General features: G+C 55.1%; 1 protein-coding gene across 2 annotated transcripts in view; it reads left to right on the top strand.

Annotated features, from left to right (window-relative positions):
* Positions 1–4375: 4375 nt before the first annotated feature.
* LOC132836591 (hypoxia-inducible factor 3-alpha-like) overlaps positions 4376–18149 on the top strand; it is a 39816-nt gene continuing 26042 nt past the window's right edge. The window contains exons 1-5 of one of the 2 annotated variants that reach the window (XM_060855972.1): positions 4376–5778; positions 13193–13335; positions 13712–13796; positions 14430–14539; positions 15072–15262. In XM_060855972.1, coding sequence (XP_060711955.1) covers positions 5568–5778; positions 13193–13335; positions 13712–13796; positions 14430–14539; positions 15072–15262 — 740 coding nt within the window. In that variant the 5' untranslated portion in view covers positions 4376–5567. Of the gene's footprint in view, positions 5779–5994; positions 6038–13192; positions 13336–13711; positions 13797–14429; positions 14540–15071; positions 15263–18149 lie in introns of those variants that run through there. The other variant, XM_060855973.1, reaches the window with a different exon arrangement.

The raw sequence follows: 18149 nt of genomic DNA, 5'->3' as shown, positions 1-18149 counted from the left end.
TAGTGGTGAGAGGGGTGAGTGTTGAGGGGGGTCAGGGAGGGGGTGAGTGTTGAGGGGGGTTAGGGAGGGGGGTGAGTGGTATGGGGACGTCAGGGAGGGGGATTAGGGAGGAGTAATGGTGAGGGGGTGAGTGATGAGGGGGGTGTGGGGGTGAGTGTTGAGGGGGGTCAGGGAGGGTGGTGAGTGGTGAGGGGAGGAGGGTGAGTGGTGGGGGGGTGAGGGGTGAGTGGTGGGGGGTGGTGGTGGGGGGGTGAGGGGTGGGGGCGTGAGGGGGTGAGTGGTGGGGGGTGAGTGGTGAGGGGAGGGGATGAGTGATGGGGGGTGAGGGGAGGGAGGTGAGTGGTTGAGGGTGAGGGGGTGAGTGGTGGGGGTGAGGGGAGGGGATGAGGGGAGGGAGGTGAGGGGAGGGGGGTGAGAGGACGGGGATGAGGGGGTGAGCGGTAAGAGGAGGGGTGAGTGGTGAGAGTGATGGGAGTGTGAGGGGAGGGGTGAGGGGGGTGTGTGGGGTGAGGGGAGGGGGTTAAGGCAGTGAGTGGTGAGGGGATTGAGGGGTGAGGGGGGAGTGAAGGGAGTGTGAGGAGAGGGGGTGAGGCGGGAGTGATGGGAGTGTGAGGGGAGGGGTGAAGGGGTGAGGAGGCAGTGATGGGAGTGTGAGGGAGGGGGTGAGGGGGTGTGTGGGGTGAGGGGAGGGGGTTAAGGCAGTGAGTGGTGAGGGGATTGAGGGGTGAGGGGGGAGTGAAGGGAGTGTGAGGAGAGGGGGTGAGGCGGGAGTGATGGGAGTGTGAGGGGAGGGGTGAAGGGGTGAGGAGGCAGTGATGGGAGTGTGAGGGGAGGGGTGAAGGGGTGAGTGGTGAGGGGGTGAGGGGAGGGGGGGTGAGGGGTGAGGAGGCAGTGATGGGAGTGTGAGGGGAGGGGGTGAGGGGTGAGTGGTGAGGGGAGGGGGTGGGGGGGGTCAGTGGTGAAGGGGGTGGGGGTTGAGTGGTGAGGGAGTGAATGGTGAGGGTGGGGTGAGTGGTGAGGGGGGGTGCGGGGAGTTGTTTGTAATTATCCCCCTGTCCTGCCCCGGGTTGGGGTGCTAGGGGAGCGGGAGTTGGGGGTTGGCAGATAGAGAGCGATGTGCCATCTCTCTGTGACCCCCTCCCCGAGCAGCTCAGGCTCTGCCTCTTGTCACTGAATGATCCAACATCTTGCCCGACCTCCTGGGTCTGAGGAACGGAAACTGCCCTTCACTAAATCACAGGAGGCTTGAGGCCATTCCCGATCCCTGCTGCCCCCTCCCTCCCCCTCGCTGACAGAGGCGACTGAGGCGACTCTCTCTTCTGACTCTATCCCCATCTCCCCATCCCAACTATCCTGATCCTTCCCTCTCTGCTTCTCCCGTTCCCACTCCCCGGCAAATCGAGGACACCCCAAAATCCATGTCCTGATTCTCCCGGACCCCCAGCCCCCACCCCCGGCCCCCACCCCCGGCAGTCAGGGTTGGAACCTCCTTGTTGAGGGAGTTTGAGACCCAGTTTCCAACTCCCACCCCCTCCCTATCCCATGGCTCCTCCAGATCCACACCTACTCCGGGATCTCTGGACTCCTCCGATTCCAGACCCTTGGCCAATCCAGATTCCCATCGCCCAGCCAGTGACCTTCCGGGACTCAGGAATTCCTTCCCTAACCCTCTCCCAGCCACCCTCTCAACTCACTCCTTTAAGACCCTCGGTGAAACCCCTATCCCCTTTCTCCCGGTTTGTGCGCAGTTCGCCCTGGACATCCCTCGCACATCCCTCACTCCTTCCTGCTGCACAGAGCCTGAGGGACACTGCAGTGTATTGAAGGTGCTACGTCAATGCAAGTTGTTGTTGTTGTTGAGAATCAGAGCAGTTCGCAGTTTAAGGAAGGAATTGAAACTCCCCATCCTCCCCCCAAAAAAACTAAAATGCAAACAGGAGTGTGGTTCCTGCCCCAGGGAGGAGAGCTGTATTTGTTTACTTCAGACTAAACAGGGACGTGCAGTGAGGAGCTTCAGTACAGGCTGTGCTCGAGACACCAGACAATTATTCTACCGAGAGAACATTCCAGTCTCAAACTGTACACAATACCAGTTCCAGCCGGCTCTGCTTCACAAACTGCAGGGGTAATTTAAGGCAACTTCACAATTTAACCCTTCGCACGTTCACCCAAACCTGGGGGGGTGGGTGCAGGGTCTGGAGGCTGGCACTGGGAGGGGTGGAGGGAGGACAGAGACCCCTGTGGGTAGTGGCGGTGAGAGAGGGGGTCTGTACAGAGGGGGGGGGGCTTTGGAAGGAGGATTTTGGGGGGGTGGCATCTGGTACTGGTTCATTTGGCCATCCCATAGTGAGGTTTAAACACAAAAGGGCGAGTTTTAAAGTGGGTGGAATGTGGTGTCTTTGAGCTGAATCAGGGTACTGTGTCGCAGGGTAGTGCCCATCCCTCTGGGCTGGGAGATTGGGGGTTGCTATGGTCAAATCCCAGCTGCTCCACGCCATTGTTAAGTCACAGCAGGAGGCCATTTGTCCCATCATGCCTGCAGTGATTCTATCCCCTCGTGCCCATCACCTGCCTTTTTCCGCATCTCCCTGCCCACCATTCCCACCCAACGCCCCTATGGAATGCCTCAATCCAACCTGCCCCCATCCCATTTCCGAGCCCTGCATTCCAGGCCCGAACCACTCGCTGGAATTTCTCACATCACACTCACTTCATTTGCAGATGACTTTAAATCTCCACCCCTCACACTGTTGTTCTTTTCATGAACCAGAACAGCACCTCCCGCTCTACACTATCCAGCCCCCACAACATTTTGGAAACCAGTATTAAATCTTCTCTTTTTGTCCTTCACTTCAAGGAGAACTGTCCCAACTAGAGATGTACAGCACGGAAACAGACCCTTTGGCCCAACCTGTCCATGCCGACCAGATATCCTAATCTGATCTACTCCCATCTTTCAGCACCCGGCCCACATCCCTCCAAACCCTTCCTATTCAAACACCCATCCAGATGCCTTTCAAATGCTGTAATTGTACCAGCCTCCACTGGCAGCTCATTCCATACACGTACCACCCTCTGCATGAAAAGGTTGCTCCTTAGGTGTCTTTTATATCTTTCCCCTCTCACCCTAAACCTATGCCCTCTAGCTCTGGAATCCCCACCCCAGGGAAAAGACTTTGTCTATTTATCGTATTCATGCCCCTCATGATTTTATAAACCTCGATAAGGTCACCCCTCAGCCTCCGATGCTCCAGGGAAAACAGCCCCAGCCTGTTCAACCTCTCCCTGTAGCTCAAACCCCCCAACTCTGGCAACATCCTTGTAAATCTTTTCTGAACCCTTTCAAGTTTCACAGGAGAGACTAGGATTGCACACAATATTTTGTCCTGTGCAGTCACAATGTGACTTTCCAACTCCTGTACTCAATACTCTGACCAATAAAGGAAAGCATACCAAACACCCTCTTCACTATCCTATCTACTTGCGACTCCACTTTCAAGGAGCTATGACCCTGCACTCCAAGGTCTCTTTGTTCAGCAACACTCCCCAGGACCTTACCATTAAGTGTATAAGTCCAGCCCTGATTTGCTTTCCCAAAGTGCAGCACCTCACATTTATCCGAATTAAACTCCATCTGCCACTCAGCCCATTAGCCCATCTGATCAAGATCCTGTTGTACTCTGAGGTAACCTCCTTCACTGTCCCGTCCAATGTTGGTGTCATCTGCAAACGTACTCACTATACCTTTTATGCTCACATCCAAATCTTTCCTGTAGCCGGAGACCAGAAATGACCTTCTTCAATCACTCTTCATCACTGAAGTTTCTCAGTCCTGGAATGATTCTTGTCAATCACTTCTGCACTCTCTCTCCAATACACTGACATCTTTCAGGTAATAGATTACAGTGGTGCTGGAGGAACACAGAGAGCCAGGCAGCACCGGGAGGTGGAGGGGTCGACATTTTGAGTGTGACCCTTCTTCAGGTATCCCCTGCCGTCCGAAAGTAAACGTCCGTACGGTCTGATGAAACCTTTCGTACGTTGAAATGGTGTAAGGCCGAAAAGGTTTAATTTATACAGAAAACGTTTCGCCTTATTTCGTAAAAGTGATAATCCCCTTCGGATTTCTGTTGGTTAGCAAAAACAGGTACTGGTGTTCTTTCGTAAAAGCGACGTGGCGTAAAGCGAACTTTTGAAAAGCGAGGAGATATCTGAAACGGTGTGTGTCTGTCCCCGGGAAGGGTTAACGCTAACCGATGTGGGACAGTTTACCTCTCACTCAGCGGAGCCTCATTGGCTCTCGGATACTGAGTGGCAGGCGCTGGGTTTTGAACAGAATGTTCTGAGGGACTGTTTATCTCTGGCTGATTGTCAAGGACAGTAGGAGAACACAGTCGGAGACAAACAGAAGGTGGAGGTCGCCAGTGCGTACACACACAGACAGATAGATAGACATACACACAGATACAGAGGCACACACACACACAGATAGACAGACATACACACAGATACGGAGGCACACACACACACAGATAGACAGACATACACACAGATACAGAGGCACACACACACCAAGACACACACTGACTGATAGACACCAAGACACACACAAACGCATACACCGACAGACACCGAGACACACACACACACACACAAAGACACACATACACAGAGACAGAGACACACACACACAGACACCAAGACACACACTGAGACACACACACACAGACAGATACCAAGACACACACACACATAGACACAGACACAGACACACAGACACCCAGACACACACTCACACCCAAACAGACACACACACACAGGCACAGACAGATACCGAGACACACACAGACACAGACACACACTCACTGAGACACACACAGACACAGACAGATACCGAGACACACAGACACACACACACACACACCCACACACTCACACACACAGACACAGACAGATACCGAGACACACATACACACACACACATACACACCCAGACACACACTCACACACACAGACACAGACAGATACCGAGACACACACACACACACACACACCCAGACACACACTCACACACACAGACACAGACAGAGTCCAGGCGGCGCCATTTCTTCCTGAACGTTGAGATTCTGCACAAAGAAAGTGTTTGCTCCGTCGCTGTCGAGGAGGAGCGACCAGGACGCTCAACCCGAGTGGGGCCGGCGGACGGCAGCCGGGGGACGCTGGACGGGGGACGGGGGACCTCTGAGGGTCTTTCTGGAGGAGGCCCGCTCCCGCGCGAGAGGAAGCTTCTGGAAGGGGCTGGAATGAGCCGGCCCCAGCCGGCACAGGGAGCCTGCCCTCGGTGTCAGCGGTGAGGCCGAGCCCCAGGCGGCGGTGAGGCCTAGGCCCGGGCCCCGGGGTCACTCCGGGGAATAACAGCCCGAGGGGGAGGGGGACAAAGACCGAGACCAATCCGAACCCTTCCCCCCCTCACACTCCCCCCCCCCGGGTTGTGCAGGGGGTCGGTGTCGGGGTGTCCCGCCCCCGGTGCTCACTGTCCCCCAGCCCCGGGCCCGGAGTGAGGGGCCATGCCGGCCAAGGGGCTCTCTCCCGCGGGGGAGCAGCGCAGGGAGCGGTCCCGGGAGGCGGCGAGGAGCCGCAGGGGGAGGGAGACCGAGCTCCTGTACCAGCTCGCCCAGCAGCTGCCCCTGGGCCCCGGCGTCCGCTCACACCTCGACAAGGCGGCCGTCATGAGGCTCACCCTCAGCTACCTGCACCTCCGGGGGCTGCTCCACAGCGGTGAGTGAGGGAGGGGGGAGGAGTGAGGGAGGGGGGAGGGGGAATGAGGGGTGAGGGGGAGTGAGGGAGGGGGGAGGGGGAATGAGGGGTGAGGGGGAGTGAGGGAGGTGGGGAGGGGGAATGAGGGGTGAGGGGGGAGTGAGTGTGTGGGAGGGGGAGAGGGGAGTGAGGGGGGGGAGGGAGTGTGAGTGTGAGTGTGTGTGTGGGGGGGTGAGGCTCACCCTCAGCTACCTGCACCTCCGGGGGCTGCTCCACAGCGGTGAGTGAGGGGGGGTGGGGAGAGGGGTGTGGGGGTGGGGGTGAGGGGGGGTGGGGAGAGGGGTGTGGGGGTGGGGGTGAGGGGGGGGGGGGGGAGTGGGGGGTGGGAGAGGGAGTGAGGGGGGGTGGGGGAGAGGGGAGTGAGGGGGGTGGGAGAGGGAGTGAGGGAGGTGGGAGGTGAGGCTCACCCTGAGCTACCTGCGGGGGCTCCTGCTCAACGGTGAGTGAGGGGAGGGGGGTGGAGGGGTGAGTGCACGGGGGGGGGGGGAGAGTGTGGTTGGGGGGGAGGGGGTGGGCGAGTGAGTGCACGCGGGTGGGATGGGTGTTTCTATCCTTATCCACATCATCCTCTACCCTCTCCCCTACCCTCCCCCCCAACTCTCCCTCCCCTCCCTCCCTCCTCTACCCCCGAGTCTCTCTCCCCTCCCTTCTCTAACCCAACTCTCCCTCCCCCACCCCGACTCTCCCTCCCCTCTCCCCTACTCTCCCTCCCCTCTCCCCAACTCTCTCTCTCCCCTCCCCCCAACTCTCTCTCCCCTCCCTCCCCTACCCCCGACTCTCTCTCCCCTCTCCCCGACCCTCCCTCCCCTACCCCCAACTTGTTCCCCTCAAGAACAAGTACACAGTTTTGGATACTTGTGGGGGGACGACTTACCAGGGGTAAGCAATGGGGTTCAGGCCTCTGGCACGGAGCCTGTCCCTGTTGCTCAGAAGGGAAGAGTGGAGAAGAGCAGAGCAATAGTTATTGGGGACTCGATAGTTTGGGGCACAGATAGGCGGTTTTGTGGGGGCGAGAGAGACTCACGATTGGTATGTTGCCTCCCAGGTGCAAGAGTACGTGACGTTTCTGATCGTATTTTCCGGGTTCTTAAAGGGGAGGGGGAGCAGCCTGAAGTCGTGGTCCACGTTGGCACCAACAACATAGGGAGGAAGAGGGGTGAGGATGTTAGGCAGGCTTTCAGGGAGCTAGGTTGGAGCTCAGAGCTAGAACAAACAGAGTTGTTGTCTCTGGTTTGTTACCCGTGCCACGTGATAGAGAGTCAAGGAGTAGGGAGAAAGCGCAGTTAAATGCGTGGCTACAGGAATGGTGCTGGAGGGAGGGATTCCGGTATCTCGATAACTCGATTCCGGGACCTCTATAAACAGGATGGTCTACACCTGAACCTGAGGGGCACCAGTATCCTTGGGGGAGGTTTGCTAGTGCTCTTTGGGGGGGTTTAAACTAACTCTGCAGGGGCATGGGAACCTGGACTGTAGCTTTAGGGTACAGGACCTTGAGTGTAGGGCGGTTAGGAACATGGCATCAATCTCAAAGGAGGGTGCCTGTAAACAGGAAGGTGGCTTGAAGTGTGTATACTTCAATGCCAGAAGTATAAGAAATAAGGTAGGTGAAATTGCAGCACGGGTTGGTACCTGGGATTTCGATGTTGTGGCTATTACAGAGACATGGGTAGAACAGGGACAGAATTGGCTGTTGCAGGTTCCAGGGTTTAAATGTTTTAGTAGGGTCAGAAGTGGGGGTAAAAGAGGGGGAGGTGTGGCATTGCTTGTCAAGGATAGTATTCCAGCAGTGGAAAGGACGATGGATGAAGACTCGTCATCTGAGGTAGTTTGGGCTGAGGTTAGAAATAGGAAAGGTGAGGTCACCCTGTTAGGAGTTTTCTACAGGCCTCCTAATAGTCCTAGAGACGTAGAAGAAAGGATTGCGAGGATGATTCAGGAGAAGAGTGAAAGTAATAGGGTGGTTGTTATGGGGGACTTTAACTTCCCAGATATTGACTGGGAAAGCTATAGCTCGAGTATGTTAGATGGGTCGGTGTTTGTCCAATGTGTGCAGGAGGGTTTCCTGACACAATATGTAGACAGACCAACAAGAGGTGAGGCCATACTGGATTTGGTTCTGGTAACGAACCAGGCCAGGTGTTAGAATTGGAGGTAGGTGAGCACTTTGGGGACAGTGACCACAATTCGGTGACTTTTACGCTAGTGATGGAGAGGGATAAGTGTGCACTACAGGGCAAGAGTTATAGCTGGGGGCGGGAAATTATGATGCGGTGAGGCATGACTTAGGATGCGTGGCTTGGAAAAGTAGGCTTCAAGGGAAGGGTGCAATCGATATGTGGAGCTGTGTTCAAGGAGCAACTATTGAGTGTCCTTGATAAGTATGTACCTGTCAGGCAGGGAGGAAAGGGTCGTGTGAGGGAGCCGTGGTTTAATAAGGAATTGGAATCCCTTGTAAAAGGGAAGAGGGCGGCCTATGTAAAGATGAGGCGTGAAGGTTCAATTAGGGCTATTGAGAGTTATAAGGTAGCCAGGAATGATTTAAAGAGAGAGCTAAGAGCAGCGAGGAGGGGACATGAAAAGTCCTTGGTTGGTAGGATTAAGGAAAATCTAAAGGCTTTCTATAGATATGTCAGGAACAAAAGGATGACTAGGGTAGGTATCGGTCCAGTCAAGGATAGTAGTGGGAAGTTGTGCGTGGAGGCTGAAGAGATTGGAGAGACACTGAATGAATACTTTTCGTCAGTATTCACTCAGGAACAGGACATTGTTGCCGATGTGGATTAGATTAGATTAGATTAGATTACTTACAGTGTGGAAACAGGCCCTTCGGCCAACAAGTCCACACCGACCCGCCGAAGCGCAACCCACCCATACCCCTACATTTATCCCTTACCTAACACTACGGGCAATTTAGCATGGCCAATTCACCTGACCCTCACATCTTTGTGACTGTGGGAGCACCCGGAGGAAACCCACGCAGACATGGGGAGAACGTGCAAACTCCACACAGTCAGTCGCCTGAGTCAGGAATTGAACCCGGGTCTCAGGCGCTGTGAGGCAGCAGTGCTAACCACTGTGCCACCCACATATTGAATCACAATTAATAAGAATGGATGGCTTTGAGATATGTAGGGAAGAGGTGTTGGAAATTCTGGAAAGGGTGAAAATAGATAAATCCCCTGGGCCTGATGGCATTTATCCTAGGATTCTCTGGGAAGCAAGGGAGGAGATTGCAGAGCCATTGGCCTTGATTTTTATGTCCTTGTTGTCTACGGGAATAGTGCCAGAAGACTGGAGGATAGCAAATGTGGTTCCCTTGTTCAAGAAGGGGAGTAGGGATAACCCTAGTAACTATAGGCCTGTGAGTCTCACTTCTGTTGTGGGCAAAGTCTTAGAGAGAATTGTAAGGGATAGGATTTATGAACATCTGGATAGGAATAATGTGATCAAGGATAGTCAGCATGGTTTTGTGAAGGGCAGGTCGTGTCTCACAAACCTTATTGAATTCTTTGAGAAGGTGACTAAGGAGGTGGATGAGGGTAAAGCAGTAGATGTGGTGTATATGGATTTTAGTAAGGCGTTCGATAAGTTCCCCATGGTAGGCTACTGCAAAAAATACGGAGGTATGGCATTGAGGGTGCGTTAGAGGTTTGGATTAGGAATTGGCTGGCTGGAAGAAGACAGAGGGTAGTAGTTGATAGTAAAGGTTCATCTTGAAGTGCAGTTACCAGCGGTGTTCCACAAGGATCTGTTTTGGGACCATTGCTGTTTGTCATTTTATAAATGACCTGGAGGAGGGGCTAGAAGGTTGGGTGAGCAAGTTTGCGGATGATACGAAAGTCAGTGGAGTTGTTGACAGTGAGGAAGGATGTGGCAGGTTACAGCGGGATATAGATAAGCTGCAGAGCTGGGCAGAAAGGTGGCAAATGGAGTTCAAAGTGAAGTGATTCACTTTGGTAAGAGTAACAAGAAGATGGGGTACTGGGCTAATGGTCAGATACTTGGTAGTGTGGATGAGCAGAGGGATCTTGGTGTCCATGTACACAGATCTCTGAAAGTTGCCACCCAGGTAAATGCTGTGAAGAAGGCATATGGTGTACTGGGCTTTATTGGTAGAGGAATTGAGTTCCAGAGTCCTGAGGTCATGTTGCAGTTGTATAAGACTCTGGTGCGGCTGCATCTGGAGTATTGTGTGCAGTTTTGGTCGCCATACTATAGGAAGGATGTGGAGGCACTGGAACGGGTGCAGAGGAGGTTTACCAGGATGTTGCCTGGTATGGTAGGAAGATCGTATGAGGAAAGGCTGAGGCACTTGGAGCTGTTTTCATTGGAGAAGAGAAGGTTTAGGGGTGACTTGATAGAGGTGTACAAGATGATTAGGGGTTTAGATAGGGTTGACAGTGAGAACCTTTTTCCACGTATGGAGTCAGCTGTTACGAGGGGGCATAGCTTTAAATTAAGGGGTGGTAGGTATAGGACAGATGTTAGGGGTAGATTCTTTACTCAGCGAGTCGTGAGTTCATGGAATGCCCTGCCAGTTACAGTGGTGGACTCTCCCTCTTTATGGGCATTTAAACGGGCATTGGATAGGCATATGGAGGATAGGTGGCTAGTGTAGGTTGGGTGGGCTTGGATCGGTGCAACATCGAGGGCCGAAGGGCCTGTACTGCGCTGTATTTTTCTATGCTCTATGACTCTCCCTCTCCTCCCTCCTCTCCCTCCTCTACCCCCTCCTCTCCCTCCTCCTCTCCCTCCTCTACCCCTCCTCTCCCTCCTCTACCCCGACTCTCCCTCCTCTCCCCTCCCCTCCCCCCGACTCTCCCTCCCCTCCATTCCCTACCCCCAACACTCTCCCTCCCCTCCATTCCCTACCCCTGACTCTCCCTCCCTTCCCTCCCCTACTCCTGACTCTCCCTTCCCTCCATCCCCTCCCCCCTCCCCTCCCCTCTCCCCACCCCTCCCCTCTCCCACCCCCACCCCTCCCCTACCCCCACCCCTCCCCTACCCCCACCCCTCCCCTACCCCTACCCCTCCCCTACCCCTCCCCTATCCCTACCGCTCCCCCACCCCTCCCCTATCCCTACCGCTCCCCCACCCCTCCCCCTTCTCTTTATGAATTATACACAGAATGAACAGCACAGATCCAGGCAGATCCAGCTATCTGCCCTGTGCTGGTGTGTCTGGCCCTCACGGGCCTGGATTTATTATAAATTATCTTTCATTGATGGCTCCCTAGTTCTGGTTTCTCCTGCTAATATTTTCACATTTTTACCCACAAAGTTTAAAGAGCTCAGAGGCCACTGACTAAACCAAGACAGAAATTCTTTCTGAGACACCACCACATTGAAGGGCAGAGCTATATTGATGGGCTGAATGGCTTCCTCCTGCTCCTCGTGTCTGTGCTACATCTTGCCAAGAAACAGAATGGATTTCTTCCAACTCTGTTTCCGGTTAATCCCCTACTCCATCAGCGTTTTATTCCCAGCAATAACCTTTTCTGTGACATTTCGCTGACTGCTTTCTGTAGATCTCGGTACAATACATCCACTAGCTCCCCTTTATCTACAGCACATGTCACTGTCTCAAACAACTCCCATAAAATGGCTAAATACCATTCCCTTTCACTAAACCATGTGGACTCTGCCTGGTTACCTTGAACTTGCAAAATATTCTTCTCAGTATTTTTCATAGTAGTTTGTAACATCGTCCCTATCTATCTCCAGGGGCAACAGACTCTGGCAAGCTCTCTCTCTCTCTCTCGTTCTCTCTGTCTGTTTATCTCCCTCTCTTTCTCTCACTTGCTCTATCTCTCTCTGTTTTTCCCTCTCACTTTCTCTCTCCGTCTTTCTCTGTTTCTCTCTGTCTTCTAGTGACTCTTTTCTCTCACACACTCTGTCTCCCTCACGCTCTTTCGCCCTCTCTCTCACCGTCTTACTCTCTCCCTTCCTCTCACACACTCTCTCCCTCCTCCCTTCTCTCTCTCCCTCATTCTCTGCCTGTCTCCCTCACTCTCTCCCTCTCCCTCTCTCTCTCTCTCCTTCTCTCCCTCACTCATTGTCTCTCTCTACCTCACTCTCTGTCTCTCTCTCTCTCCCTCACTCTCTGTCTCTCCCTCACTGTCTCTCCCTCTCTCTCTCCCTCTCACTGTCTCTCCCTCTCCCTCTCTCTCCTCTCTCTCTCACTCTCTATCTCTCCCTCACTGTCTCTCTCCCTCTCTCTCTCTCCCTCTCTGTCTCTCCCTCTCCCTCTCTGTCTCTCTCCCTCACTTTCTGTCTCTCCCTCACTCTCTGTTTCTCCCTCTCTCTCCCCCTCACTCCTTCACTGTTTCTCTCTCTTTCTCCCTCACTCTCTGCCTCTCCCTCATTGTCTCTGTCTCTCCCTCACTCTGTCTCTCCCTCACTCTGTCTCTCCCTCCCTCTCTCCCCCCTCCCTCTCTCCCCCTCCCTCTCTGTCTCTCTCCCTCTATCTCTCCCTCACTCTCTGTCTCTCCCTCATTGTCTCCCTCTCCCTCACTCTCCCTCTCTCTCTCCCTCACTCGCTGTCTCTCTCCCTCTCTGTCTCTCTCCCTCTCTCCCTCACTATCTTTCCCTCACTCTCTGTCTCTCTCCCTCATTCTCTCCCTCTCCCTCACTCTCCCCCTCTCTCTCTCCTTCACTTGCTGTCTCTCCCTCACTGTCTGTCTCTCTCTCTCTCTCTCCCCCTCACTCACTGTCTCTCCCTCACTGTCTCTCTGTCTCTCCCTCACTGTCTTTCTCTCTCTCTCTCCCTCCCTCACTCTCTGTCTCTCCCTCCCTCTCTCTCTCCCTCACTCTCTGTCTCTCTGTCTCTCCCTCATTGTCTCTCTCTCCCTCCCCTTCTCTCTCCCTCCCTCTCTCTCTCCCTCCCTCTCTCTCCCTCCCTCTCTCTCTCCCTCCCTCACTCTCTCTCTCTCTCTCTCTCTCCCCCTCCCTCACTCTCTCTCTCTCTCTCTCTCTCCCCCTCCCTCACTCACTGTCTCTCCCTCACTGTCTCTCTCTCTCTCTCACTCTTCCTCCCTCCCTCCCTCTCTGCCTCTCCCTTCCTCTCTCCCTCTCTCCCTCCCTCCTCTCTCCCTCCCTCTCTCTCCCTCCCTCTCTCCCTCCTCTCTCCCTCCCTCCCTCCCTCTCTCCCTCCCTCCCTCTCTCCCTCCCTCCCTCTCTCCCTCCCTCCCTCTCTCCCTCCCTCCCTCTCTCCCTCTCTCTCTCCCTCCCTCCCTCTCACTCTCCCTCCCTCCCTCTCACTCTCCCTCCCCCTCCCTCTCTCCCTCCCTCCCTCTCTCCCTCTCTCTCCTCCCTCCCCCCCTCTCACTCTCTCTCCCTCCCTCCCTCTCACTCTCTCTCTCTCTTTCTCTCAGCAAGGGCAGACCGAGCTGACGGGGATGGTCAGTTCGATGGGTTTTCTCTGCGAGCCCTCGATGGGTTTGTGATGGTGCTGACTGCGGAAGGAGACATTGTTTATTTGTCGGAGAATGTCAGCCAGTACCTCGGACTGAGCCAGGTAACAGGAGAGAGAGCAGGCGAAGGGTTAACACACCAGGAGGCTCCTGGTCCCTCTGATAGTGGGACAGGGAGGGAGGGAGGGAGGGCTGTCTGGGAACTGAATGATCAATCTCTGGGAATTAGGGAATGTTGTATTGTGGATCCTGGGAATGTCGTCTGTGGGTCTTGGGTGGGCAATAATATGGAGAGGGGGTAATCCTGGGGGGTGTCGGGGTAATCGTGGGGTGGTGTCGGGGGTAATCTTGGGGGGGGGGGTGTTAGGGGGTAATCCTGGGAGGTGTCAGGGGGTATATCTGGGGTGGTGGTGGGGTGGGTCATGTGACTATCCTGTTGTATCTGATTGGAAGCTCACACCATCGTTTGGTTTTGAACAGTTGGATCTGATTGGACACAGTGTGTTTGATTTTGTTCACCCGTGCGACGAAGAGGAACTGAAGGATCTTGTGACCCCCCACCACGGTAATTACCCCCACCCCCACCAAAACCCCATAACCCCACCCCCACACTCCCACCAAAACCCCATAACCCCACATCCACCCCTACCCCACATTCCCTCCCCATCCTTATCCCCACCCCCATAACCACATCCTCACCCCCAACCCCACCCACCACCATCCAAAACCAACACCCTGCCCCACCCACACCCCCATCCCCACCCAAACCCCACCCCCACCCCCACCCTAACCCTGTCCCCTCCAATACCCTGCCCTGACCCTCGCTGACCAACCCTCCCTCTTGGACCCCGTTATGGATAGGATTGTCCAGTTTGGGAATATCCAGTTTAGTGATGAATCTCCCCTCTCTCTCCCCCTCTCCCTCTCTCCCTCTCCCTCCCTCTCTCCTCCCTCTCTCCCTCCCTCTCTCTCTATGTCTCTCTCTCCCTCTCTCTCTCCCCCCTCCTTCTCTATGTCTCTCTCTCTCTCTCTCTCTCTCCCTCTCCCTCTCCCTCTCCCTCTCTATGTCCCCCTCCCTTCCCTCCCTCCCCTCCCCCTTCCCCTTCCCCTCCCCCCTTCCCCTCCCCTCCCCCCCTCCCCCCTCCTCCACCCCCCTCCCCCCCCCCCCCTCCTCCCCCCCCCCCGATTCCCCGCCCAGCACCCTTGCTAAAGCAGGAGGTCCAGACAGAGAGAGATTTTTTCCTGAGGATGAAATCCACTCTGACCAGCCGAGGGCGGACGGTCGCTGTCAAGTCAGCGAGTTGGAAAGTGAGTGATATCACTGACCGCCACTAACACTGACCTTACAGGGGCACAGTTCAAAGGGCACTGACCTGTGTTGGGACACTGGTATCTTTTGCAATTGGAAGCACTCAGGGTGTGGCTTTGAATTCCTGGTTGAACTTTAGGGGCTGATCCGGTGGGAGGGGGTTGATTGTGTTGGGGGGATGGAGGGGGAGGGGGTTGGGGATGTTGGGGGGGGGAGGGGGTGATCCGGTGGGAGGGGGGTGATCCGGGGGGGGAGGGGGTGATCCGGTGGGAGGGGGGTGATCCAGGGGGAGAGGGTTGATCGTGTTGGGGGGGGAGGGGGTGATCTGGGGTGAGGGGTGATCCGGAGGGAGGGGGTTGTTTGTGTTGGGGGGGATGGTGGGGAGGGGGTGTTCCAGGGGGAGGGGGTTGGTCGTGTTGGGGGGGGAGGGGTGATCCAGGGGGAGGGGTGATCCAGGGGGGAGGGGGTGATCCGGGGGGAGGGGGTGATCTGAGGCAGTTTCCTCAGAGTTTTATTCTGTTGCCATCCCAGGTGCTGCACTGTACGGGGCACATGAAGAGATGTGTGTTTCCTGACAGCGGATTCCCAGATTCCCCAAAGACCTTCCTGGTGATGATCTGTGAACCGATCCCACACCCATCCAACATTGAGATCTCCCTGGACAACAAAACCTTCCTGAGTCAGCACAGCTTAGACATGAAGTTCACTTACTGTGACCAAAAGTAAGCAACTCTGGTTAATGCTTAACACCACGCTCACAAGGTACAGATCCCGGTGAACACCACACTCACACGGTACAGTTCCCGGTGAACACCACACTCACATGGTACAGTCCCTGGTGATCACCACACACACACGGTACAGTTCCTGGTGAACACCACACTGACACGGTACAGTTCCCGGTGAACAGCACACTCACATGGTACAGTTCCTGGTGAACACCACACTCTCACGGTACAGTTCCCGGTGAACACCACACACACACGGGTACAGTCCCTGGTGAACACCACACTCACATGGTACATATCCTGGTGAACACAACACTCACACAGTACAGATCCCGGTGAACACCAGACCACACGGTACAGTTCCTGGTGAACACCACATCCACACGGTACAGTTCCCGGTGAACACCACATCCACACGGTACAGATCCTGGTGAACACCACACCCACACGGTACAGATCCCGGTGAACACCACACCCACACGGTACAGTTTCCGGTGAACACCACACCCACACGGTACAGTTCCCGGAGAACACCACACCCACATGGTACAGATCCACATGAACACCACACCCACACGGTACAGATCCCGGTGAACACCACACCCACACGGTAAAGTTCCCGGTGAACACCACACCCACACGGTACAGATCCCGGTGGACACCACATCCACGTGGTACAGTTCCTGGTGAACACCACACCCACACAGTACAGATCCCGGTGAACACCACAGTCACACGGTACAGTTCCCGGTGAACACCACAGTCACACGGTACAGTTCCCGGTGAACACCACACCCACACGGTACAGTTCCCGATGAACACCACACACACGGTACAGTTTCTGGTGAACACCACACTCACACGGTACAGTTTTCAGTGAACACCACACCCGCACGGTACAGTTCCTTGTGTTTTCCAGCATTTGAAGTTCTTTGTTTGATTTTGAGTTGGTCGGTGATTCAATTAGTCAGCGGAGCATCGAATAAAGCCCAGCAGAGCTGGGGTAAAATACTCAGAGGTTGGGCCCAGCTAAATTGTTCTTGCAGGGAATTGCCTTGAGTTTGATGAGCTGAATGGCCCCCTTGTTATAGAGTGGTGTCTGAGCTCCCAGTGAGTAGCTCTCCCCACACACGTAATCACTGCCATTTTCAGAGTGTGATTGTAAGCAATACCACAGTGTCAGAGTAAGGACACATGGTCACATTGAGGTGGTACGTGAGGTGTGGGCTGCGCCATCTGTTCCCTTGTTCCTGCTGTCCTTGAGTTTGTAGCTGCCAGAGTCACAGGGGGAGACAGTCACTGTGGAAACGTTGTGGTGAAATCCTGTCTCGGAGCGTTCACTGTATGTTTGAACTATTTGTGTTTTGGCAATGTTCCAGTCCTTGCGCCGAGAGAGGGAAGGACATTTAATTCCAGCTGCATAGCTGTCACGGAACTAGTCAGCAGGTACACTGTAAACTGTGGAATATAGCTCATAACACACACACACACACACACACACACACACACACCCCCCCCGCACTAACACGCATGGCACCATGCCAATGTCATAGAGTCACACAGCACGGAATCAGACCTTTCAGTCCCAAACTAACCGAGTCCCACCTGCCTGCTCCCGGCCTCTCCAAACCTTTCCTTTTCATGTACTTAGCTAAAGGTCTCTTAAACATAACTGTCCCCACATCCACCACTTCCTCTGGCAGCTCATTCCACATACAAACCACCCACTGCGTGGAAAAAGTTGCCCCCTCATGTCCTTTTTAAAATCTTTCTCCTCTCACCTTAAAAATATGCCCTCCAGTTTTGAACTCCCCCACCCCAGGGAAAGAATTTTGCTATCCACCCTATCCATGTCCCTCTGTAAGGTCACCCCTCAGCCTCTGACACTCCAGGGAAAACAGCCCCAGCCTGTCCAGTCTCTCCTCACGTCTTCATTCCTGGCAACATCCTGGTAACTCTGTTCCAAACCCTCTCCTGTTTCATCTCCTTCCTGTGACTGGGAGACCAGATCTGGATACAGTATTCCTGGAGAGACCTCACCAGTATCCATGGGGAAGGGGGTTAACAACAGGGGGAAATGGACAGAGCAAGGTGGGACTCCTACCCTGGACCAGAGGCCAGAGTGGGCTTGGATATTGGGGGAGTGGGGGGGGACCAAACAGGAGAGGATACTCGCTTCTGATTGGACCAGTAATGGACAACATTGTGTTGAGACTGACAATTCTCTCTCACCCATCCCTCCCTCACTCACTCCCACCTTCACTCCCTCCCTCTCATTCTGTCTCTCCTATCCTTCTCCCTCAATCTCTCCCTCTTCCCCTCTTCCCTCACTCTCACCACCTCTCTCCCTCCCCTTCCCTCACTCTCCTCCTCCTTCACTCTCCCTTCCCTCTTCCCTTACTCGCCCCCTCTCTTCCCCATTTCCTCCCTCTCCCATACTCCCTCTCTCTTCCCTTCGCCTTCTCTCTTCCCCTCGCCCTCCCTCTCTCTTCCCCTCGCCCTCCCTCTCTCTTCCCCTCGCCCTCCCTCTCTCTTCCCCTCGCCCTCCCTCTCTCTTCCCCTCGCCCTCCCTCTCTCTTCCCTTCGCCTTCTCTCTTCCCCTCGCCCTCCCTCTCTCTTCCCCTCGCCCTCCCTCTCTCTTCCCCTCGCCCTCCCTCTCTCTTCCCCTCGCCCTCCCTCTCTCTTCCCCTCGCCCTCCCTCTCTCTTCCCCTCGCCCTCCCTCTCTCTTCCCCTCGCCCTCCCTCTCTCTTCCCCTCGCCCTCCCTCTCTCTTCCCCTCGCCCTCCCTCTCTCTTCCCCTCGCCCTCCCTCTCTCTTCCCCTCGCCCTCCCTCTCTCTTCCCCTCGCCCTCCCTCTCTCTTCCCCTCGCCCTCTCTCTTCC

This window comes from Hemiscyllium ocellatum, chromosome 47, assembly GCF_020745735.1.
Source record: "Hemiscyllium ocellatum isolate sHemOce1 chromosome 47, sHemOce1.pat.X.cur, whole genome shotgun sequence".
Taxonomy (NCBI): domain Eukaryota; kingdom Metazoa; phylum Chordata; class Chondrichthyes; order Orectolobiformes; family Hemiscylliidae; genus Hemiscyllium; species Hemiscyllium ocellatum.
Note: the sequence above shows the minus strand (reverse complement) of the source record. Positions and strands in the feature narration are given on the sequence as shown.